The sequence below is a fragment of the Grampus griseus genome, assembly GCF_964374135.1.
Source record: "Grampus griseus genome assembly, chromosome: 14".
Taxonomy (NCBI): domain Eukaryota; kingdom Metazoa; phylum Chordata; class Mammalia; order Artiodactyla; family Delphinidae; genus Grampus; species Grampus griseus.
This window is the reverse complement of record NC_139008.1, coordinates 20,228,948-20,254,937: the sequence shown is the minus strand read 5'-3', so window position 1 is coordinate 20,254,937 and position 25,990 is coordinate 20,228,948. Positions and strand designations below refer to the sequence as shown.

Here is a 25,990-nt window from a genome sequence, read left to right as displayed (position 1 = left end):
CATTCTTGACTTTAAACATACAAGTTTTCAGAATTGATTCACTCCAGAGGTTTTAATTGCTACCTGCATCCAACCTGGCCTCTTCTCTGAGCTTCATAGTCCTAGATCCAATTGCCTATTGCCAGATGATCTATAAGCACTCAGATCAGTTCATTCCCCCTTGTGTGTTCCTTATTTCAATTGCTGACACCATCACCCCAGTAAGACAGAAACTGAAGACTCCTTCACCTGCTGCCTAATCATGCATTCACTTAGTCCTCCTGCTTCTTTTCCCCCCTAAATCTCTCTCTGATTCAGCTATTTCATTCCCACTGCCCCTGCCACAGGTCAGGCCCTTCTGGGCGTCTCCCTGCCTCTACTCTTGGCCTCCATAAATCCATTATTCACTGTGGCTACTGTGGGACCTTATCGCCTCACTCCTCAAACCCTTCAACAGCCCCTTCACCTGCAGCATAAAGTCCAGGTTTGTTAACATGCCTCACAAGCTCCCTGGCTACCTTTCTAGCTTCCTGAGTCCATTCCCCATGGCATAATCATCTGGTAATCTGAGTTGTTTGTAGTTCACACCATACTGTCCTTGCTGCCTGGAATATCCTTTGCTTCTGCTCTGACCTCCTCACCTTGCAAGACTCAGCTAAGTTGTCATTCTTCATGAAGCTTTTCTTGAACCCCGTGTTGTGCTTGCCCATTTGAGCTTCCACAGCCGAACTCTGAACACACCCTTTCAATTTAAAACACAGTATTTAAATTAAGTCACTAACCTGTGCACTTCTGAGGGGTGGGGGCCTCACGGCAATCATTTTCACACCTACTATGTCAAGTACGTACTCAGTGTTTGTTCTACTGTTACTTAGATCTACTCAGTTTTCGTACCTCTTAAAATCAAGATAACATGTTTCCCAGGGTTCCTGAGTAAATTAAATCTTTGTGAAAGTCCATCTATTATCTATGATGTGCTTGCAAAGTATTAACTCATTTGAGGTTAGAGACAGTGAGAAAAGAATTAGTATAGGAGAGAAAATTAAATCTTTTATTCAAATGTATTAAAGGGTAGTAATGAAGTTAGCGAAACCCACTACAGTAATAGCATAAAAAGGTATCTTTAAAAGAGAAGTAATGGTGCAAATAGTTACTTTATATAGATCATGAATACATACTCTTAATATACTCAAGAAAGTTAAGCAAATAAATACTTGTAGATTGGGATGAAGTTTCCAATGATACCACAAGATTAGGACTTTAAAAACTGCCGTCTCTCAAACCACTTAGGCAAAGGTGAAGATGATGTACTCAGTAAAGCTGTGTTGTTGACTCCAAGTGACTTGTGAAAATGCAGGCACTGGTATCAAGGGTGCACGTGAGAATGAAAAAGCACAACAGCATTTCTAAATTAGCATTTCAATAGGCAGATATGTGAAAATAAAGTATTGTAAGTAGCATAAAAAGTACTTGCGTATTAGTATACTGAGTTAACTGAAATTTACTTTTACTATGCAAGCATCATTGACTAAATATTCTAGTTGTAAAATAATTAGTTCTTGTTTCTGAAAATGATCTTTATAGGATAGGAAAAAATATGCCAAACAGGATGTATCAAAATAAATATTTATTAACATTTGAAGCTTTATGTAGATACACCTTTAAAAGCAAATGTGCAAATGTGAGGAATTACAAAAATCAACCTAAAATCCGTTTCTCCCAAATAAGCATAAATGAACATTCAAGATTAGTAGGGCCCCTACCAACGGAGTAAAAAGTCTGTCTGAATGAATACAGGTAATTACTTTAAATGACTTCCAAATAGTCTCCTTTATAGTAACAACTCCAAAAAGTACTAAGAGGCCGAAAATATCCAGAACACGGTGTTTCAACCTTACCCTAACTCAGTGGTAGCGGTATACAAATATATTTCCATCTTTTTGTCCAGCCAGCAAATAAGAATCTGCACCTGACCATTTAACAAAAGACCAGTTCTGGTCAGAGACAGGTGGAAGGAGAGCAGTGCAATGACCTAGGAGTAAATCCCAAATGGCAATGGTTCCAGAAGTTAATACTGCTGCTGCAAAACGATCTTTCACGTCACCTTCCAGGAACCTAACAGCAAGCAGAGAAAAGACAATTCAGACCACATATCAAAAAAACAGACAAACAGAAAAAAAACATGAAAAAAAACAGGCCCAAACCATGCTCTCAGGAAGAACAAAATTACCTGGAAATAGGAATGCCTGTGTTTGCAATCCAGGACTGCTGGCTATAATCACTAGAGACCCTGACTGTCTCTCTGATGCACCTCTGTATCCCCTGCACACCAGCTCACAGGGGCCTGCCTCCCACTCCTCAAACCAGCTGAGCTCCGTCTCACCTAATTGTCTTCGCTTTTGCTCTTCCCTCTCCTTGGCAGCTCTAACCCGAGAGCTTAGCCTGGCTGGGCTTTGGTCATCATTCAGGCCTGTCACCTCCGTAGAAAGGTCATACCTACTCAGAGATCTGAGAGCGCACACACACATACACTCTGCTCCCTCTCTATCGCAGCACCTCTGTTTATCTTCACAGCACTCCTCACTATGGGAGATTCTCCTATTTCCGTGTTTGGTCCCACAAAAATGTAAACATCATAAAACAAATCTGGTTGTCTTTTTAAGACAGGGCTCTGCAGTCAGCTACCGGGGTTTGAATTCTAACAAAGTAAGAGATGTGCAACCCTGGCAAGTCATTCCACTTCATCAGTAAAACAGGGATATGATGATATGAGTACCTACTTCATAGGATTGTTGTGAAGTTTAATGAAACAGTTGATATAAAAAGCTTAGCACAGTACCTAACACACAGGAAGTGCTTAATAAAAATTAATGATTATTCCTTACTGCCATATCACCAGCACCTTGCACAGAGCCCGGTACACAGTCAGCCCTCAGTGAATATTGTGAGTGAACTGAATGATATATTTTATCTCTGGCTCGCACCCAACTTTGTATAGCTGATTCCTAGCCCTTCTTTTGAAAATCCATCAAGTTTTCCTTGACAGTCTCTCCCCAACCCTCCACTGCCAATTAAGGTGCCTTTCCATCCTTTGTGCTCCCCAAAAGTGCAAGCCTCATGGCATTGTGTGCCCTGAAGAGCAGTCACTAGTTGTTTCAGAAAAAGGTTTATTGCAAAGGCCAAGCAAGGAGAACAAGTGGCTTGTGGTCAAAAACTCGAGCTCACTAGGTTTCTCTTCTAACTTCCATGAGATTAGAAATAGTAGTGCTTCCTACAGGATTGGCACCAAATAGGCTTTCAAGATTTACTAAACAAATGGGTTTGAAAAGTGACAAAGGAAATGTTTGACCAGGTAGTTATCTGTATCCTCAATTTCTAGGCCAATGACTATGGTTCTCTCTTCATATCCAAGAAAACAAGTATTATGCAAGCATATATTGCAGATGAGAGTTCTGAGGTTCTTGTTGACCTAAGAGCATTTGCAGAAATGCAACAGCTGGCTAAGTACATAGGGAGAGAGACTTTTAGAACATGCCATGATCTTGCAGGCTTTGCACAAGATCCAAAGAAACATAGAAATATACATTGTAACTATCAAGGTTCCTTACCCTTGTGAGTTACTAAAGCTAAACTTTGTGATCCTGATTTACCAGGTCTATTTTCAAACATTAATAAAGGCAGTCTTTATAAATGATACCTTCAGATGTTGCTCCGTTCGCCTAATATCAGCACTACTTCAGAGCTTTACATAGCTCAGAAAACTGTTGGGATGACAGTAACTGTGGCATTGGGAAATAGATCTTCTCATCAGTCAACAGACAAATATTTATCAAAAGATAAATATCAACTGCCTCCATGACAGAGATTCAGTCAAGATTTCAAAGTAAAGGTGTCTTTGTACATTTAAAACTTCCTTAATTTAGGTTTCATGAAAAGAACATAAATTATAGTAAGTTTTTTGTAGAGAATATTAATTACTTTGTATTTGAAATGTTTTTGGTATGGGAAAAAACAGGGCTTGAAAACACATAAAATACCTATCCAGTGCCATACAAGTGGGGATCATAGGATGTAGGGAATGTGAGGTTTGACTCAGATCTACTAAACTTCATACTTCATCCCACTTCTTTTTTTTTTGGTGGTACGTGGGCCTCTCACTGTTGTGGCCTCTCCCGTTGTGGAGCACAGGCTCCGGATGCACAGGCTCAGCGGCCGTGGCTCACGGGCCCAACCACTCCACGGCATGTGGGATCTTCCCGGACTGGGGCACGAACCCATGTCCCCTGCATCGGCAGGCGGACTCTCAACCACCGCGCCACCAGGGAAGCCCCCCATCCCACTTGTTAACGTTCTTTACTATGATCTGTAGTATGTCATGTTTCCATTCATGTTAGTGACACAAAAATATCTGGTTTCTGTATTTGCACAAATGCTTCTTAAAATGTCATACTCATTAAATGGCAATAACACACTTGCCTTCCAGCCTGCCCTTGAGGAAGGCAGTAGAGCATCACGCCCACACTCAGGGTCGTCTTTGGGTTAATCACAATCAGCTGAAACACAGGGCTTCCCAACAACTTGCTCTCTTTGGCACAAGCGTGACTCAGAACAACAAACAGGAGCCCCTGATTTAGGAGAAAAATTAATAACCAAGTAAATCATCAAGAGTATGTGGGGGAAAAAGCACTGGCAGAGACAAAACTAAAGAATTACAGGTCAACAGGCTCTTAAATTTCCAGAATTTAATCCCTGGCTCACTCTTTCCCAGGCAGAACTGTGAGGGTATCCCTGAGCTGGACTTCTGGCTTCTCCAGCAGAGGGCTCCCCATGACTTTATAGCCAGTCTTTGCAGGCATGACTAGCTGACTTATCAGCTTCCTCCACTTTACAGCCTACTAACATCTCATGCCATCTCTTTGGGAAAATGCTGGCATAAGAAAAAAGGGCATATAAACACATGGAGGGAGTCCTCAGACTAGAAATGTTCATCTGTAAGTTGGTTTTTGAAACTTCAGAAGACATTTTCTCATAAAAACAACCTTTTAAGTGGTGGCTGCATTTTCAGGCCAGTCTGCAATAGCCTGTTTATTTATAGAGTAAAAACGACCAAGAAAAGACACCATCACCTATAGTTGTTTCTGTGGGAGAATGTGGTACAGACCTCTCCTGGCTTTAAAATTACATGTTCTAATAATAACATTATTGTGTGTGAAAATATATGTCACACATACATGTATATACACATATATGTACGTTGTACGTTGAAAGTAGTTATTTTGGGGGGTAAAATAGGGAAAATTAATTATAGGCCCATCTTAAGATTAATAACATTCATTTCTAATTCATCCATTTCTATCAATAGAATGACTGAATTCTTATAATGAGAATGAATTACCTTTATAATTAAAAAACAACCAAGAGTCAAAAAATGTTACATGCTATACACTTAACTAGGGGTTGGCAAACCGTGGCCTACAGGTCAAATCTGGCTCAATGCCTATCTTTGCATGGCTCATGAGCTAAGAATGATTTCTGCATTTTGAAATGGTTGGAAAAAAGAGGAAGAACGTTTTGTGCCACATGAAAATTATATGAAATCCAAGTCTCAAAGTTTTATTGTCCAAAACGTTTTATTGGAACAAAGCCACATGATTTGTTTACGTATTACCTCTGCTGACTTGGGGCTGTAGTGGCAGAGCAGAGTAGCTGCAACAGAGACCACGTGGCCTGCAAAGCTGAAAATAGTTACCACCTGGGCACTTTACAGAAAACGTTTGCTGATTTCTGTACTGAACTATTAACTATTATTTCTGGAGGTTGGTTTCATGGAGAAATTTTACTTCCTATCTTATACATTTCTGTGTTAAATGTTTTAATATCAACTAGGTATTAATGTTGTAATAACAAAAATGTAAAATTATTTAAATACCTAGTAGGTATATTTAAGCATTCCAGAAATAAATTCAACCCTCTTATTTTAAGATGAAAAAAGTTAGCCCCAGGGCTTCCCTGGTGGCGCAGTGGTTGAGAGTCCACCTGCCGATGCAGGGGACACAGGTTCGTGCCCCGGTCCGGGAAGATCCCACATGCCACGGAGCGGCTGGGCCCGTGAGCCATGGCCGCTGAGCCTGCGTGTCCAGAGCCTGTGCTCCGCAACGGGAGAGGCCACAGCAGTGAGAGGCCCGCGTACCCCCCAAAAAAAAAAAAAAAAGTTAGCCCCAAGATAATGTGACAGATTATCTAAGATCACACAACATTTTCTTTGTGGCATACGGGATCTTAGTTCCCTGACCAGGGATTGAACTCATGCCCCCTGCAGTGGAAGCGTGGAGTTTCAACCAATGGGCCTCTAGGGAAGTCCCTAAGATCACACAACTTTTGAGTTCATTTCCACAGATGCTGCTAGACTAGGGAAAGATGCATCCTTTGTGTTCAGAGCTTCTGGGTGCTGATGCTCACAGAGCTGCCACTGCGGCTGGGCCGGTCAGTCTCCACACAGCTCTGAGCTGGCTGCTTCTGCCTCTGCTCATGGATCAACAGTGGATACTCAGGCAGTTATCCCTGACTCCTGGACAAATACCTTCACCCTGTTCAGATGTTAACACTGGACTGTAAGCCAAGTCTATTAATGCAATGGCTAAGAAGCTGTGTTGAGTTCTACATGAGAATCCTAAAGCCTCAGAGAAAAACATGTCTAGGACCACTTAATCATCCTTCCTAAAGGCATTCATTCACATCATAAATCATTTATGGCAATGTGGTTGGGAGCCAGGTCTGATAATAGGCCTACTATCTCCAGGTACAAATTCACAGCTGGAAATCAAGGTTTGCCCTTAAGTCATACAGCCAGAAATTTTACCCAGTCATATTGTGCCATCACTTATTCTCACTGATAAATTTTAAGAAAGAACAAACACTGCTATCCAATTTTGAAAAAAAAATAGGCACCAGGAAGGGCCAGGTAATTACTACTTACTAAGTTATTGCTCTCACTCAGTGAGGCCAACAGTAACACACAAAGTGGTCCCAGCAGATCATTACTTACCATTTCAGAATAAGCTTTGTGACAGACTGAAGCTTGGTAGGAATCACCAATGTGCATCTTTTTCAGGAGTTGACCAGTTTTTAAATTCCTTGGACACAAAAAAATAAATAAGTTGTAATATTCTTCCAGCAAATTGGTTTTGACATAATGTTCTCTTATTTATCACAGAATCCTTTAGGAGGTGACCAAGGGAAAAACTAAGAGACACGGCACCTTAGTTTTGTTTAGCCACCAATTTAGCTAAAAATAAAACTATAGTTTAACTTTGCCAACAGTGTAATTTAATAGTTTAGCTTTAGATCGAATCTGCTATGCCACGAGGGATAAATCTTTTCACATTCCATGAGAAAAGTTTTCCATTATCTCATTTTACTTGTATTGAAATTAGGCACATGGCATAGCTCTATTATTAGGATTTTATCACTCTTCTTGTTATGCCTATATTTTCCATGGAAGACAATGGTCAGGAAACCAAATTTGGTTAGGGGAGAGACTACACCTAAAATAGACTTAGAATTATGTCTCTATAATATATGTTTTTACTAGAGCTAGACCAAGATAATGGAGAGAAAAGATAATGTGGCTAGTCCAAGACAATGGAGAGAAAATGGACTGAGATGGGATAAAAAATGGAAAAAGGAAGACAGGAGAGGGTGAATACAAAGAAGAAAAAAATAAAGTTTGTTGGAACCACTCCTTAGCTTTATTGAGGATTTGTGACACTGATTAACTGTTCTACCATGTGACTCTACTGGTGAGAAACTTTCAATTGGCTCCCCATTAGCCACAAGATAAAGTCCGAATTCTTTTTCATGGTACTTATAACCCTCGTGAATCCAGCGCTGCAACACTATATTACTCACTGCTCCCTTACTTGAAAGCTTCTCATTGTCTGGACAAAATATTGTGCATATTCCTGGCTCTATATCCTTGTTCAAGCTATCCCTCCCAACGCGCTCCCCATTACTGACTAATTCTCATCCCTGTTATTGACAATGCCCATCTATTCCTTAAGGCCTAGATTATGTCCCATCCCCTCCCAGCTGTATGAGCTCAATTTAGATTCCATCACTCCTCCCAGTCTGCACCAGTCCACAGAAATCTCCTCTCCTCCAATTCCCTATAGTACTATCCATAGGCCTCATTTTTTATTTAATATATACTGTAATAGGGTATAATATATTCATTCAACAAATACTTCTGAAGTTTCTATGCACCAGGTACTATGTATAAAAACTGAAGAAAGAAAACTAAATTCTCATGTACTTATGCAAGGTTTTCCTCATATAAAGAACACCAGAATGGTTTATTCCTTACAAAGGTTAGTACAAGTTCCGTATTTAGTAACTGCGTTTTCCCCAAATCCCAAAGCACTTTGTTTAAATCTCTATCACTTTGACCTTATGTAAATTGTAAAGGAATTATATACTCTGAATTGCAAAGCAATCTTATTTCCCTACTAGATTTTAGGGGGCTTGGGACCAAAATTCATATCTGATTCATATCTGCATCTCTCACAGAGAATGGTACATAAGTAGAGATTCAAATACCTAGTAAATAATTGAAAGATGGGTGCTCTGTTAATATAGCTTGATCAAGATTAAATATTTAGACCTTCAGCAATAGTTTCAAAAAGGACCACTGAACCTTGATTATAACATGAATCACTTTAGACATCTAACATATCAGGTCAATAGGGAAGGTGAACAACTACTATATGTAAATGTGAAGTTATACAGAGCCCAAAGGGTAAATGATAGATTTTGACAGACATCTATGAGTAAGTACTCTAAGCAAGGAGCTAAGACAGACACTGAGAATAGATGTAAGATACAGTACCTATCTTCAAGGACTTTCATAATACAAAGTAGTATATGCTAAGTTAAAAATAAGGGCAATATGAACTCAGAGAGGAAAACATCAATGAGGGTTGAGGTGCTACAACAGAACTTAAGGCAACTTAAGGCAACCTTAAACTTAGAATTTAAACTGATACTTACAGGTTAAGTAGAGAGGTCCCTTCCTAGCCTCAAATTCCACTGTGATCCCTTATCTATGAAAATGCCAAAGGCTATTATTATTAGAAGGGAGGAACTGAAGGATGGAATGAAAAAAGGGAGTGAAGGAATAGGGAACAGGTGGAGAGGAATTTTTGTGAAGCATAAGGGAAATGAAAGCTGCAAAAAGCAAAATGGGCCCCCATTGAAGGTTTTATTTTTGGCGGCGGGAGGTAGGAGGACTGCGAGGATGAGTATTTATAAAGTAATAGTATAAAAGATGATCTGGGGGCTTCCCTGGTGGCGCAGTGGTTGAGAGTCTGCCTGCCGATGCAGGGGACGCGGGTTTGTGCCCCGGTCCGGGAAGATCCCACATGCCGCGGAGCGGCTGGGCCCGTGAGCCATGGCCGCTGAGCCTGCGCGTCCGGAGCCTGTGCTCCGCAACGGGAGAGGCCACACAGTGAGAGGCCCACGTACCGCAAAAAAACAACAACAACAAGAAAAATGATGTGGAGGTTGAATATTGATTGATGGCAAGGAGACCAATTACTAGATTATATAAATAGTATAGGAGCCAAACAATGAAAGTCCAGACTACAGAAAGAGCAAAAAGAATAGAAAAAACAAGTTTTATTAAGAACACTGTTCTCAAACAAGACCTATGTGTGGATACCCTGAGGAAAGTGCCTAAAGTGGAAACCTGCTCCTTGAAGACAGCAGGACATCTGAAAACAAAGTCTTCTGGCAGATTAGGTCATGGTCAAATTCCAGAGGCTCCCTGGTGGGGAGGGGACAAAGTTTCTCTCAGGGCTCATGCTTTCCTCGTTTATTCCTAGAGGGTTAGGACTGGAAAATGCAGAACAGGCAGGTAGCAGTGACACTAATATCTTAACTTTCTTTCACCAAGACCCATTCTGGCCCCAAGGGAATAGTTAATGGAGAAGCCTTCTGAGAAAAAAAAAAAAATCAACTTCTTCTCCTACTACAAATTAACCTTACAAATGCCTGTGGCCGGGTGTGGTTCTCTTCCACGGTCAGGAAAGAGAGGTGGCTGGGGACTCTTCCACTTCAGTTACCCTACCACAAATGTGTTAATTTGAATCTTGAAATCATGTTTTATACATCTAGTAATTCTGGATAGTATTCTAGACATTATGAATGACACATCACATAAATTCTACATTCTGTTAGGTTCCTCTGAAAAATATTGATTTTTTTCCCCCTAGTAAACAGTGAAATTGGCTAAACTCAAATTCCAAATGCCGAAAACCCGGTTCAGTTCTCTTTGCTTTACCTGGGCTGCTTCAAGTCTGTCCTGCATACATGCAGTTTAAAGGTCAGCCAGATATTTAGGTAGAGAATATAGCCAGAGTTTAGGGCTCCTTCTCTGGTTCTCTACTTTTTGGGATTTTTCTTCCTTGCTTTCTAGCTGCTGTAGTTACCTTGATCTCTATCCTTCAGTCCTTTAAGCCAGCAGGACAGAACATTTTCTATCAGGCTCTTAATAACTGAGTGTGCAGACTGGGGCCTGCCCGCTGAACAGGAGATTCGTCCAGTGACATTTCCTTCTTCTAAGTATTGAACTTCCTCCAGCATATTTCTTTTTTTCTTGCTCTCTAGTGCTTTCAGATAGTTGATTTTTATATTTTGTGCAGAGTTCATAGGTATTTTAAGTAGGAGAATTAGTCTGAGAAAGCTACTCAGCCATTAACTGGAAGCAATTTTTTTTTTTTTTTTTTTTTTTTTGTATTTTGGCCGTGCGGCGAGGCACGTGGGATAGTTCCCTGACCAGGGATCAAACCCGGGTCTCTGCAGTGAAAGCGCCAAATCCTAATCACTAGGCCACCAGGGAACTCCCAGCAGTAGATTTTTGTCAACAAAAAAAAATTTCATTTATTTTAAAATTGTCTGCTTGGACTGTCTGAATTAATCTTGTTAAGCCAAGTATATAGCATTTGATAGTAAACAAACAAAAACACAATCATATTTACAGAGTCTCTTATTTAATCTTAATAACCCTGTGAAATTAGAGGTAAATCCTTATATTACAGATGAGGAAACTGAGGCCCTCGAGGGAAAGCTTACCAAATAACAATGTTGTTCATTACAGTGGTACCAAGCAGAGCTTCCTGCATCCCTTGAACCTCAGCAAAAGTTAGTATAGTCTCTTCAGGGTGCATCAAAAACTGTTTTTCTTTGCTTCTGCATTAAAAACAGTATTAAAAATCAGCACTTTCTACCAAAGCAGTTTCTAAGCAGCCCTTCTACATTATTATTGAACTATGCATAATAAACACTAACCTAATGCCAGAAAAAAAATTTCAGCCAAAAAACACATGTATTCTAAACTTTCTACAATGAACATTTATTACTTTCATATTACCTACCTGGATATATTGCAAGCACCTCAAATTCATCATATCCAAAATTAAACTCACCAGCTCTCTCTTTAAACCTTGTGTTTCTTTCTGCATTGCTATCTCAACTAACCGTTCCACCACCCACCCAAGTGAGCAACCCAGAAACATGGACTTTATCCTTGTGTCCTTCCTCTCTATTTACTCAATCACCAAGTCCTAATGACTTTATCATCTCATCTCTCTCAAATCCATCTGTTTCTCCCCATCTCCACTAATGCTTTCCTAATTTAAGCAAACAATTATTTATCTCTTGCTTATTTTACTGCAACAGGTCATGGATTAAATAAGACAAACAAGGTCCATGCCCTCCGTTATTAGGAAAGACAAATAAATAATTACAATAGGGCTTCCCTGGTGGCGCAGTGGTTAAGAATCTGCCTGCCAATGAAGGGGACACGGGTTTGAGCCCTGGTCCGGAAGATCCCACATGCCTCGGAGCAACTAAACCCGTGTGCCACAACTACTGAGCCTGCGCTCTAGAGCCCGCGAGCCACAACTACTGAGCCTGTGAGCCACAACTACTGAAGCCCGTGTGCCTAGAACCCGTGCTCTGCAACAAGAGAAGCCACCACAATGAGAAGCCCGTGCACCGCAACAAAGGGTAGCCGCCACTCGCCGCCACTAGAGAAAGCCCACGCACAGCAACAAAGACCCAACACAGCTAAAAATAAATAAATAAAATAAATTTTTAAAAAATCACAATAAAGTGTAACGAGTGTATAACAGACATAGAGGATGCTATGAGTTCCATTTTTAGCATGTTGAATTTGAGGTAACCACGAGATGTCTAATAAATAGGCATGCAGGTCTAGAGGTTGAGAAAGAGCTCAGAGTTAGAAATATATGTTTGCAAGTAGCCAGCATCCAGATGGTACCTGAAGCAATGGAAACTGAGTTTGTGAAACCAGAAAAGGGTATAGGATCTTGAGGTATTTGTAATACTTAAAGGATACACAGAGATGTCAAGGGAGACTGAAGAACAAACTACACTTGCTGAGCCTCTCTGCTCCACTGCCTTCTTCCCTGCCATGTCTGGCTCCATTCCTCTGAACTGCTTCTATGTTATAGCCCAGTATTGAGGCAGAACCTGCTATACTACACATATAGCAGAGAAAACAAGATGCTACTGATTCAACTTTCTCTGAAACCCTGTGATAAAATCATTCTTGATCTAATAGTTAAAATCAACCAATGCTTTTCTTACCCTCCATCTTCTGCAAACGTCATGATTTCTACTTGTTGATCACAAAGGGTCCCACTGCTACTGACTAGCCTCCTCTTTGTCAGGCCAAGCACAGCTTTTATATTTCCAGAACTCAGGAGCACTTGCTTTTCACTTTTACCATCAGGAGAACAAAGTAGTGCCCTAAACCAAATATAAGGAAAAATGCAGAGAAGTCAGGAGTAAGTCTTTAATATTAAAGAACTAGGTTCAAACCTTAAAAGGAAACTTCAGTTAGGGATGTCATTGATAGTTTTGTTTGTTTGTTTTTTAACAAATCTCTCTTTAGACTAAATTTAGATTCTTTCAAGACTCAAGACTAGGTTATAACTTGTGCTCAAAACAAGCTGAGGGGCTTCCCTGGTGGCGCAGTGGTTGAGAGTCCGCCTGCCGATGCAGGGGACACGGGTTCGTGCCCCGGTCTGGGAAGATCCCACATGCCACGGAGTGGCTGAGCCCGTGAGCCATGGCCGCTGGGCCTGCGCGTCTGGAGCCTGTGCTCCGCAACAGGAGAGGCCACAACAGTGAGAGGCCCGCGTACCGCAAAAAAAAAAAAAAAAAAAAAAAAACAAGCTGAGAAAGATCAAGGGAAAGAAAAGAATACTCCTTGAGAATTACATACCTGATTTCTCTGATTTCCAAGTTTCCCAAAGCCACACACACAAGATTACAAACATCAGGCACTAGAACTATCTGTAATACTGGGACCTAAATAAAACAAAACAGCCAAAAATTATATTTGGTTGTTTCATCTTTAATTAATCTAAATTTTCCAAAATTTGTCACATTCCTTTCTAGTGTCATTATACCAGGATAGTTTCCAACATCTGAACAAATGTGAAAACGTTCAGCAAACACCCTCTTTTTATAAGCTTAAATCCAAATAAGCTATGTGCATAATAGTGTTTACTGTGGCATTTATTTAACACAATCTATGCTCTAGCAATGGGAGAATAATTAAATAAATTCTGGCATGTGGATGAATGGAACAATCTGTAGCCATTTAAAGTAAGTTTATTCACTGAATGAATATTTATTGAGCAACACTCTGCAAAGCACAGTGCTAGAAGCCGGGGTATACTGGAGAACAAGAATGAAATCTGCCAAGACAGTAGTAAATCTTAAGCATTCTCACCAAGAAAAAAAAAAGGAAACTGTGAGGTGATAGATGTGTCGATTAACTTGATTATAGGAATCCTTTCACAGTGTGTATGTATATCAAATCATCACATGTGTACATCGCAAATATACACTTTAAATATATTACAATTTTATTTGTCAACTATACCTCAATAAAGCTGGAAAAATAAAATTCAAAATAAACAATTAAGTATGAAGAATATGTAGAAACCAGGAAACATGTTTATATGGTAAGAAAAGGCAGGCTTAAAAATTTTAGGCACACTAAGATTGCAACCATGTAAGATACGTACAAAGGTAGACAAGGACAGAAGAAAGTATATACAGAAAAAAAAGCAGAAATAACATTTTGGTGAGAGGTAAGGAACAGAGGTATCAGCAAGTTTAGAAGTCAGAATAGATATGAAATTCCAAGCTCCTCCAGCAGATCTAGCATAAAAATGCATCTCTGGATAAATATATGATAAAGCAAATAAAGCACAGTGTTAATTGTTGAGACTAGATGCTGGGTATATGGGTGACCCCTGCACCACTTTTCTGTATGCTTGAATATTTTCATAATAAAATGTTGGGGAAAAACCGCATCTCTCTGCTCTGTCTTGCATAGTCATAGATCCCAAATTTTTGGTAAGCTGCACATCTATATTACCATGCAAATGATTGGAAAGATCTCTTTCAGCTATAATATTCTGACTTACCTCTGCGAAGTGCCAGGAATAAATTTTTTCCCACTGCCAAGTATCCAGAGGTTTCCAAAGAGAAACTACGTATTCACAAGCAGTTATGATACACCGTTCTTTGAAACCAGCTATTTCCCACCACATGGCACTCACATCCACAGAACAGGAACCTGAAGGATTCTAACACAGAATGGCAACAACAGTTATGTTAAAGGGATCCTTGGGGGCTGCTTAATAAAAAGAATAAGTATGAAAAGTAATGGATTACAAGGATTAGATGAAATACCAACTAAATGTAATTAAAATTTTATGCAGGTCAAAAGAAAGAGCTTTGTGGGTCTTACGAACTACAACAGTTGTCCATACACACTTACAATGATAGATTTAAAAACATGTAGCTCCAGACTGGAAAAGATTCAGATTTAACCACAAAAAAACAGACCATAAGAACTAACTGGAACATTAATTAGCTCCATAAGAACCTTTGGAAATGAAACATTCTGATGAAGCACCCATGGGTTGAAGAGGGAACAAAACTGAAAGAACATATTATTTCTAAACGAACATGCAGAATCTGGTGGCCAAAGCAGTATGCCCCAACCCCCCGAAACAGAAAAAAACACAAAAACCTATAATTATAAAGGTATTTACAAAGTAAGCAAGCAACTCAAGAAGTTAGTAAAAGAACAATGAAATAAGCACAATGATAAACAGAAGGAAGGACTTACTAAGGATAAAAACAGAAAAAAAAATGAAATAGGAAATCAAAAAACTCAATTAACAATCAACACAACCAAAACCCAGTTTTTTTGGAAGACCTATAGGATGGACAAACCTCTTAAGTCTGATATAGGAAAAAAATACTTTTATATAGAAATGGGGAGTGAGAAGAGAGAGGCTTAACTGCATATACACAGACCAAAAAGCTGTAAGAATAATAAATAACTTTTTACCTACAAATTTGAAAATACGAATGAAATGGTTGATTCCTTTAAGAAACTAAGTTATTAAAACTGATTCATGAATAGCTTTGAAACAACATAGGTATCATTATGTGTTTTTTATAGAAAAGGAATCTGGGGCTCAGAGGCTAAATGATTTGTCCCACGTCACACAGCCAGTGATCCGGAGAAATAGTTTATGTGGATTTAAAGCTCTTTCTTCTACACCAGTTGTTCTCAACTAGAGGCAATTTTGCAACCCTCCCCTGGGGGACAGTTAGCAATATCTGGAGACACTGTTGGTCATCAGTACTGGAAAGGGGGTGTTACTGGTAGATACCAGGGCTGTTGCTAAATACCATACAATGCACAGGCCAGTCCCCTACAGGAAAGAATTATCCAGCCCCAAATGTCAACAGTACTGAGATTGAAAAATGTTGCTCTACACCATCCTACTTCAAGTATAAAAAGTTAACCAGGACAGGGGTCTAATCCACTTCTCTGGATTTACCAAAATATCATTAACAGAATACTATAATTCATATTTCTCAGAACCATATATAACACATAGCATATGAAAATTAACCATTCATTATGTCATAACCTAGAACTGCTACCCATTTTCTTACAAATCACCACAAGTGATTCTTCTAGAAATACTATATCATTTGGGTAGGAGAGTCATGAATGACCCCCCCCCCCCGTCAAAATACCTGATTTAAAATTTAGATACAGAGAGTTAAGTTGTTCTTGGCAATAGCTTGACATATAAACTTCTTCAGAAGATCTCAAAATATATTCACAGGTAAATATTGTGGAAAACAAAGAATTTAAATCTGTTTTTCTAAATCTATTCTATCAAGTTTTTCTAATGATCAAATTCTTCCGCATTTTCCTATCAATTCATCACGTTTTTCACATGTAAGACACAAGACATATTATAAGTTAACAGTCTTCCGACCTTTAACTTTGAAACCAATTGTAGGGTGCCTGGGTTTAAGCTATCACAAGCAGGAACGTCTGCTATTTCAGTCTGTGGAAACAAAAGTCACATAATTAATTTATACTTTATGTATGATATCAGCCTGCATCACTCACTCATCAAACTATTTCCTATGTTTTATTTTCTATGGTAACAGCGGCAAAGTTCCAAATGCAACAGCTTCGTTGATAACAAAGAGAACAGGATCCCTTATATTTAAAAATATATATTTTTTAATTAATCCTAATTTCCCCAGAATGAACTTAATGTTTATAGTGAAGCCATATCACAGAAACATGTTAAAACGTTCTCAAACACTGAGGAACTGATGTGTAAGGTGGTCACGCTGTCCATATTCACTAAGATACTTCATTTCTTCGGAGAAAATTTCACAAAGGAAGCAGTCTGTACCTGTTCAGTGGAATGTTTCCGTAATTCCTGGCATGTGTTTCCACGGAGCTGATTTTCTTTGTAGGTTGATGACTCGATGGGTAGAGCTGTTGCTTGCGGACCAGAGTCACAGTCACGGGAAGGCTGTCCTTCCCTTCCTGCCACATGCAGGCTGCTATCCAATTTTGGTGGGCTGCTCCAAAACTGTTTATGGTCACTAGCAAGGCTGACTGCGGCTTTTAAGTGAGAAAGCTGGGGTGTAGAGCAAGCTTGTCCAACAACCTCTGCAGACACCTTTTCTCCATGGGCTTGGGAGCCAAAAGCTGGAGTAGAGCCTAAGACGGGGAAAGCGGGTGAGCATAGCTCTGCTGTCGGTCTGTCATTATCATCAGATGCAACAGTATTTACAGGAGTGAAAAGTAAAATGGATGAAGAAAGCCCCTTCTCCTGCGGCTGGCTTTTTTGGTTTGGCATTTTAGGATGTGCCTTTCCTGGCAGGATGATCCGTTCCTCTTTCCCATCCTCCCTCTCTATAGTGATTTGTTTAGGGGTCAGTTGCTCCACAGCAACACAATTTCCCCCTTTAAGATGTCCCTCTCCATATATTTTTGATCCAAAAGGCTCCATCAGCTTTTCTGAGCAAGACTTCAGTTTTTCAAGCTTAAGAGGCCCAAAGTCTTCATCAGGTAACTGGAAGTCTGTGATTTTGAGAAAAGGCGACAGATGCTTTAAATTTAGCGTTTCACTCTTATGAACTGGAGAACTGAAAGCATCATCATCCAAAGATAAATACACGTAATTACTGTAAGAAAGGGAGTCCTCTTTTTGACAATGACCTTCCTTCTCTAAAACAGAAAGCAACAGAATACCCAACAAGAGACATTAATTCCCAACGAAGAGTGAGATTCTAAACTCCAATATAGTGCAGAGTTCATCACTTTTCCCACCCATGACTCTGAAATCTCAGCGAACAGTTCAAAAATCAGCCATAGGTTAGTGGTTAACTAGCAGCTCCTCCTGTAGGAGCAAAATCAATGTGGTGCTGACAGCACTAGCTAGAAGGGAGATGGGGGTGGAGTCCCAGTTCTGCCACTGATTCCCTGTGTTACCTTGGGCAAGTCAATTCACTTCATTTTCTTTGTCCCTCCTAGGGGAACTGGATTAAAAATCTCTAAAGTCCTTTCTGATCCAGAACTATGATTCCAACAGGCTACCAGAGTACAGTCTACAAAATGCTGGCCCTTCTCACTGAGGAAAACTTAGTCCCCTTTTCAAGCAAAGAGTAATTTACTAGACTTAAAGCGACAGGAATTCTGTATCAGTCAAAGTGTAGCTGCATCCAACACCTAATAAACAGATAAGAAAGCTGTGGTTCATGTATACAATTGAATATTATCCAGCCATAAACTGATACAAGCTACAATGTGGGTATATCTCAAAAACCAGCTAAGTAAAAGCGGCCAGACACAAAACGTCACATATTGTATAATTTCATTAATATGAGATACCCCCAAATAAATAAGTCCACAGAGATAGAATACAGATTGGTGGTTGCCAGGGACTGACGAGAGGAAATGGGAAGACACTGCTTAATGGGTATGGGGTTTCTCTTTGGGGTGATGAAAGTGTTTTGGAACTAGATAGCGGTCATGGTGACACAACACTGAGAATGTACTAAACATCACTTAACTGTTCACTTAATTTAAAAAGGTTATTAACTTTATGTTATGTGAAGGTCACCACAAGAAAAAAAAATTTTTTAATGTACCTGCAGGTTACTGAAATCACAGCAGATTATTTCAAAGTATACAAAAGAACATTTCAAGTTTATTATTAGATTGCCCTATATTCCCATTCCTTTGTTTTCTTGTTGGCCTAAAATATGATGATAAGAAAGTCATGATTATTATTTTTAAATTAATTAATGAATCGTAGCTCATAGACCAAAGCCTGTGTCCAGTGGTATAGAGCAGCTGGCTGCCTGCTGTGTAAATAAAATTTTATTGAGACGACCACATTTACATATTGTCTGTTGTTACTTGCACACTATACTCATGTAGCTGTGATGGAGCACAAAGACTATACTTCGTATCTGGCCCTTTACAGAAAGTTGCTGAGCTCTCACACAGAACTGGAGTGAATGATCTAGATTTTGTGCTCAGCTTATCAGATATAACTCCTGAGTAAATGAATAAAGAAGTTTAAATTATAACATGTCACTTGATATCCTTCAAAATCTGTGTCCTACAAACCTCAGAGAGACTGTATTAGATATTTTACCCCCAAAAGTGGCTCAGAACAACTTCATTTTGCTAGACAATCATCCCTAAGAGTTTGTCAGGGGACTCTTACTCTGACACAGATTTAATTTTATTTCAAAAACATTTCCTATATTAGTTACTTCTCCCCATGGATAAAAGATTGTATGGTACCTGAATAAACACTAATTTTAGGTAAATATCCAATATATTTTCCTCCTAAGTGTCAACTTTTTCACCCGTATTTGTGAACTCTGGCACCATCCAGCTAGGGTTGAATTCTGACCCTGTCATTTTAAAGACAGAGTACTTTGATCTCCTTGCCTTAGTTTCCTCATCTGTAAAGTGAAGATAAAAATAGATTCTACCTCATGTACAGCTGGTGTGATGATTCAGTGAGTGTATGTACAACATTTAGAAAGTGCCAGGTACATAGTGCTAGCTACCACCACCATCAACCACAACTCAATTTACCTTTACCTCTCTTCTTACCATGAATAATTGCTTTTTCATTCTCATCTCTGTGCAAGGCGACTTCTTCCTTGGACCTATTAACACCTGATGTGCCAGAAGTTGGCAAAAGTAGTTCGTGGTGATCTAACAGAGGGGTGCAGACTGACTTTCTTCTTCCTTTGCGTTTTCTACCAGATGGCTGGGTAACCGCCTTCCCAGAAAAGTCATTTTTAGTGGGGCCAGCGGGAGAGTTGACTTCAGTTAACGAGAGAAGTTTCTGAGGACTTTTTGAACTTAGTTGTTCTGCGTACGTGTCCGACATCTTAATTTCACTTTGGTTAGTTTCTTCATTGGAAACGTTTAACTTTTTAGCAGATTCCTTATTTTTATTTTTAAAGCCCTTTTTTCTGACATCCAAATGACTTTGTATTACAGCCTCCAGGGCTACTTTCCTCTGGCAATCTGACATGCGTCGTGTTGTTCTAACATAATACTCTGCAGGAAATAGAAGGCCTTCAAGCACTGTGCAAGAATGTGTTTGATTTTCTGTAGAAACGGGAGAAATTACTTCTAGGCTAAGACTCTTAGACTGACTTAGAACTTCTTTTTCCAGACGACTTTCATTTCTACCACCAAGAGCATTATTGGGAGATTTAAAAGACATCTCTGTGTGATTTTGTTCTTTTAAGTTTTGGTTTTCATTTGCCACTAAGTTATCGTAGGTGAGTTCATTTATAGAACATGAATTACCTGCCTCCAAGTTAGGACTTCTAGGCGGCTGGTCACTTGCACTTATACTTTTGTTTACCTCTGGGTTATCTGTAAAGACAGTCATTTTTTTGTTTTGTGTCTCTAAGTTTACAGGCGAAGCAGGGCTAATGTTTTCTAAACTGTGAGTAGTAAGTTCACAGTTACTTTTAGGAGGCTCATGCTCGAGGTGCTGACCACTACTGCTGACTGATGGAACACGCAAAGGAAGAGTAGTCACGCTGGGGAAATTATTTCCTCTTAAGAGTGCATCAACATCTCTCTGCGGTTTGGCGTTTGGCAGAATTAATACACTCCCTACATTAGTTCCTGTAACTGGTACTGGAGAATCGGGAATGTCAGACTTAGGACTTGACGGGTAAGTTCTTATCTCAGTTACAGGTTTCTTAGGATTTTCTCTATTGATTTCTTCCTGTTCCTTTAGTCTTTTTCCAGAGAGTATGAGCGAATCAATATCAAAGAAAGACTCTCTCTCCTGTGAAATAAATGTTCTCTCCTGTTTCTTTCTTCTCCCTAGCAGCTTACTCTGCCTTTTCTTACCATCAGGGCCACTGACCCCGTACGGAAAATGTTCTTGGATATCATCTGATCTTTGTATGCGTGATCCTTCTGCTGGGATTCGTCCAGGGCTAAAGGACTCAGGCTCAAGGTCAAGTGTGATAGGTGTCTTTTCTCCAGTTTCTTTATCGACGTGGGTGTTGATTTGCAACGTGTCACAAGGAGATACTTTATTTTTAGGTTCTGAGGAGAAAAAATTATATAGTTAATATTTTCCTTTTAAAATGACACAAAAACTACCCCATATTTATTTTTAAATATTACATATAAATACTACAAAACATTTACTTAAAAAAGAGTCAATGCTATTTCATTCAGACAGATCAAAGTTCAAGGGTTTTTTGTTTGTTTTTTGTTTTTCTTTCTGCGGTACGCGGGCCTCTCACTGTTGTGGCCTCTCCCATTGAGGAGCACAGGCTCCGGACGCGCAGGCTCAGCGGCCATGGCTCACGGGCCCAGCTGCTCCGCGGCATGTAGGATCTTCCCGGACCGGGGCACGAACCCATGTCCCCTGCATCGGCAGGCAGACTCTCAACCACTGCGCCACCAGGGAAGCCCGAAAAGATTTATTGCAATCATCTTTTCTCTTAGTTTTGTCTTCCAGCTTCATTGAAGTACAACTGACAAATAAATATTGTACATATTTAATGTGACGTTTTGATATATGTATATATTGTGAAATGTTGCTACAATCAAGCTAACATATCCATCATTTCATATAGTTACAATTTTTTGTGTGTCATGAGAACACTTAAGGTCAGCTCTCTTAGCAAATTTCAAGTATACAATACAGTATTATTCCTTTTTTCTTTTTTTGGGGCCGTGCAGCACGCAGGACCCTAGTTCCCTGACCAGTGATCAAACCTGTACCTGCTGCAGTGGAAGCGTGGTGTCTTAACCACTGGACCGCCAGGGGAGTCCCTACAAGGGACCACCAGGGAAGCCCCATGTCTTTTTTTGGCTAAAGTAATTTTCATATCACTTTTCTTTTCTTTTTTTTTGCCGCACTGCACGGCATCTGGTATCTCAGTTTCCTGACCGGGGATTGAACCCATGCTCCCTGCATTGGAAGCGAGGAGTCTTAACCACTAGACCACCAGAGAAGCCCCTCATACCACTTTTCTACTTCATTAGCTTCCAATTTATGATTATAAATTACCTGACTTCTAACATAAGAAATGATTATTGTTTTTTATTAAAATGTTCCCAGCCAGACTTTTTTCTTTGTGCATATATAATTTAAAAAAATCATCTTTCCGGGCTTCCCTGGTGGTGTAGTGGTTGAGAGTCCACCTGCCGATGCAGGGGACATGGGTTCGTGCTGTGGAGCAGCTGGGCCCGTGGGCCATGGCCGCTGAGCCTGTGTGTCCAGAGCCTGTGCTCCACAAAGGGAGAGGCCACAGCAGTGAGAGGCCCGCGTACTGCAAAAAAAAAAAAAAAAAAGTCATCTTTCCAATATTTAAGCAATAAATATAATTGCTAAAAGTTAAGAGAGGAAAAGAGCAACTAAATATGCAATCCAACTGAAATACAGTTTACTGCTCACAGAATGGGAGAAAATATTTACAAATCATGTATCTGATAAGGGTCTAATAGCTAGAATATATGAAGAACCCTTACAACTCACCAATAAAATGGTGAATAAGACAAATGCCTAATTAAAATATCGGCAAGGACTTGAAGAGATATTTCTCTGAAGAAGATATACAAATGGTCAACAAGCACACAAAAAGATGTTCAACATCATTAGTCACTAGGAAATGCAAATCAAAACCACAATTAGATACCACTTCATATCTACCAGAATGGTTATAATCTTAAAAATAGAAAATTACAAGTATTAGCAAGGATGTGGAGAGACTGGAACCCTTGTGCATTGCAGTGGGAATGTAAAATGGTACAGCCACTGTAGAAAAGTTTGGCAGCTCCTCAAAAAAGTTAAACATAGAATTATCGTATGACCTAGAAATTCCACGCCTAGGTACATACCTGAAGGAACTGAAAATATATGTCCACATAAACACTTGTACATGAATGTTCATAGCAGCATAATGGCCAAAATTCATAATAGCCAAAAAGTAGCAACAACCCAAATGTCTATTAACTGACAAATGGATATACAAATTATGGTACATCTATATAATGGAATATTATTCAGCTGCAAAAAGGAATGAAGTACTGATGCATGCTTAGATGAACGTATAGATGGATGGATGACAGTTGAAAACTTTATGCTAAGTGAAAGATAGTCACAAAAGCCCACATATTGTATGGTTCCATTTATATGCAATGTCCAGGATAGGAAAACCCACAGGGACAAAAAGTAGGTTAATAGTTGCCCAGGGGTTAACGGTAGGATGGGCACAGGGTTTCTTTTAGGGGTGGTGAAAATGTTCTGTAATTAGATAGTGACTAGATTATACAATTTTTTGAATATACAAAGAACCACTGAATTGTATACTTTAAAGACTCTACTGCTACTGCTTATCTTCTGACTGTGAGAAAAAGAACCACAGCCAAGTTTACCTGGGAAATAAATAATAAAGCAAGTATAAGTGAATGGGCTCGCTTTACCTGTGTCGGTTAGCTGCGTTGAAACTTCCTGCTGGAGCGAGGAATCTTGTCCTTCTACTGTTCTCTTAATGGAATTCTTAAACTTCTCAGCTCTCTGGGCACGCTAGAGAAAACAAAAGCAGCTCACAAAACAATTTTACAAAAAAGAAATAAATTTTGGTTATAAGCTTTATTAAACGAAGAGCTGTTTTTATATTCTTTGTACCACAATACCAATTTGAGAGAATAAGATTCACTTACCTGAAGGCGGGCCAGTGTCTTGCTGTATTCCCTTTTCAAGAATGCTAATTTTTCCTTCAACTGGAAGAAGAAAAACACCAAACAAAACTGAGCAGGTGGAAAGGAGGCATCAGAGAGAAGGGATGCAGTGCCTATCAGACACAAGCATGCGGCGCCCAGCTGGCCCTTCATCTAGAGGCAGTGGAGGAAGCGGCACTGACTCATTCTACTTTCAGTTCTCACAGAACATCAAGCTCTATAACATCTCAGCATCTCTGCATAAGTTGTTCCTATCACCTGGAGCATTTCCTCCCCAACTCACTTTGCTAATTCCTACTGATTTCTCAAGACTCAGCTTAGATTTTTATTTCCCTGGGGTAAACGTCTAGGTCCTTCTCCAAATCCAAGTTAGGCATTCCATCTCTCCTCTGTGCTTGCTTTATCACAGTACTTATTACACATATTGTCTGTGTGCTTCTGTTTCCTCCCATCTCACTGTGAGATCCTTGAAGGTAGCAGGGGCTGTCATCCTCAGACAGTCATTCGACTAATGAATCAGTCATTGGTCCAGGTATCTCCAGCACCTAGAACAATAACTGATACCTACCGTGTGTCAGTTCCAGTTCCAGGGGCTAGGTATACAGAGTGGTCAAGACCCCTGCTCCCAGGCAGCTTACACATAGTGAGGGGTACAGATAATAAACAAGGAAACAAATAAACAGGTGAGATGATTTCACATGGTCATCAATACCTAGACAAACAGGGTGATGTGAGAGTGTCTGGGCTACAGAAGAATGGACTACTTTAGAGACAGTGGTGAGGAAGGCATTTCTGAGGACTACCATTTGAGCCCAGACCTGAAGGAGGAAAGAGCTAGCTTTGGGAAGATCATAGGGAAAGCAATTCGTCCAAGACGACACAATTCATAGGCATGATTGACACCTAAACTGCTTCTCACAGCTTCCTACTTATCACCATTCTTATCAACGTCTGGGAATTAGCTTGTTGACTTGTAAATGACCTCTGTCACCCCCACTGCAAGGCAGAATGGGATAAGAGGACTGATGAGTTATTGTGAATGAAGAGTTTCAGCACGATGCTTGGAAGAGCCAGCCCAAGATGCATTCGAGTTAACATTCGCCGGCCCACGTACAAGGTGTCATGTATAAGAATATTCACAGCAGCACTGTCATAGAAAGAAAAGCTGCAAACAACCTAAAAGGCTCTCGACAGAGTAATATGTAAAGAAAAGGCGGCACTTCCACGCTGCAGGATACTATAAAAAACTTTTAAAAATAAGGTAGGTGGGCTTCCCTGGTGGCGCAGTGGTTGAGAGTCCGCCTGCCGATGCAGGGGACACGGGTTCGTGCCCCGGGAAGATCCCACATGCCGCGGAGCGGCTGGACCCGGGAGCCATGGCCTCTGGGCCTGCGCGTCCGGAGCCTGTGCTCCGCAACGGGAGAGGCCACAGCAGTGAGAGGCCCGCGTACCGCAAAAAAAAAAATAAATAATAAGGTAGGTAAACATGGACTAATGTGGATGTTAAACACGGAGAAGGAAAACGGAAGTTGCAGAACCATCCGGATCATACCATTTACGAACATTCACCTTTCCAAAAAAACGTATTACTTTTTGGTGGTTAAAGAACACAACTGCACCCCTCCACACCCCCACCGCCCGTTCAACACGCGCACACGCGCGCACACACACACACACACAGGTGCACAAAAAGGTCTGAAATCCAGATTCTTAAGAGATTTACTTAAGGGGGTGGGGTGGGAGAAGCCAAGATTGAGAGTATGCAAGGTGGGCTGGGGAGGGTGTCAAAGCGAACTTTAGCTTTATCTACAGTTTTACATTTTGTACTTTTGCATTTCTGCTGTAAAGAAACTTCGTTCTTCAAACGCCACCACGGGAACACAGGGCTCTCCTACACTTTCACTTCCTGTGCCCCCTCAGTCCAGGGAAGTGGGTGAGAGGTCACTGCCGCCCTCTGATAGTGGAGGAAACAAAGACAGGCCTCAAATCCTGGGAAAGGGGGTCAAAGTTCTGAGTCAACCCTTCCCGCATCCCCGGCACCTTTTCCTTCTCCTCACAGCTGAGGGGCTTCCCAGGAGGCTCTTCCATCTGGCCGGCGGCCAACAAAAAGAGCATCTGTCGCTGGCCCCGGGCCTGCGGATACGAGGAGCCCGGCTGGCCCTAGGCCCCGAGGCTCCCGGGGAAGGTACGGGGTGCCCGGGATCCAGTCAGCCCACGGTCAGCCGGCCCACGCGGGCTGGGTGCACCAATCACCCCTTCCGATTACATCCGCCACTCGGCCTGCGCACGCGCAGCCAGAGACCGCAGAGCAATGGAGCGAGGCCA

At 40.5% G+C, this 25,990-nt stretch overlaps 1 protein-coding gene across 6 annotated transcripts; it reads right to left on the bottom strand.

The window, feature by feature from the left end:
* Positions 1–1,627: 1,627 nt before the first annotated feature.
* On the bottom strand, positions 1,628–25,930 carry PALB2 (partner and localizer of BRCA2). Of its 6 annotated transcripts, none has more exons than XM_082670164.1 (13): positions 25,706–25,930; positions 23,648–23,707; positions 23,408–23,510; positions 19,547–21,016; positions 16,818–17,641; positions 16,386–16,457; positions 14,502–14,663; positions 13,286–13,371; positions 12,646–12,807; positions 11,107–11,223; positions 7,025–7,112; positions 4,456–4,604; positions 1,628–2,094 (listed from the first exon to the last, which is right to left on the bottom strand). In XM_082670164.1, exons 1-13 carry the CDS (start codon positions 25,778–25,780, stop codon positions 1,884–1,886), a joined length of 3,579 nt encoding a protein of 1,192 aa, XP_082526290.1. In that variant the 5' UTR covers positions 25,781–25,930; the 3' UTR covers positions 1,628–1,883. The 6 variants fall into 6 exon arrangements, with proteins under 6 accessions (XP_082526290.1, XP_082526292.1, XP_082526293.1 ...); XM_082670166.1 differs by having other exon boundaries at positions 16,818–17,494; XM_082670167.1 differs by having other exon boundaries at positions 16,818–17,494; positions 20,816–21,016.
* Between the last annotated feature and the right edge of the window lie 60 nt (positions 25,931–25,990).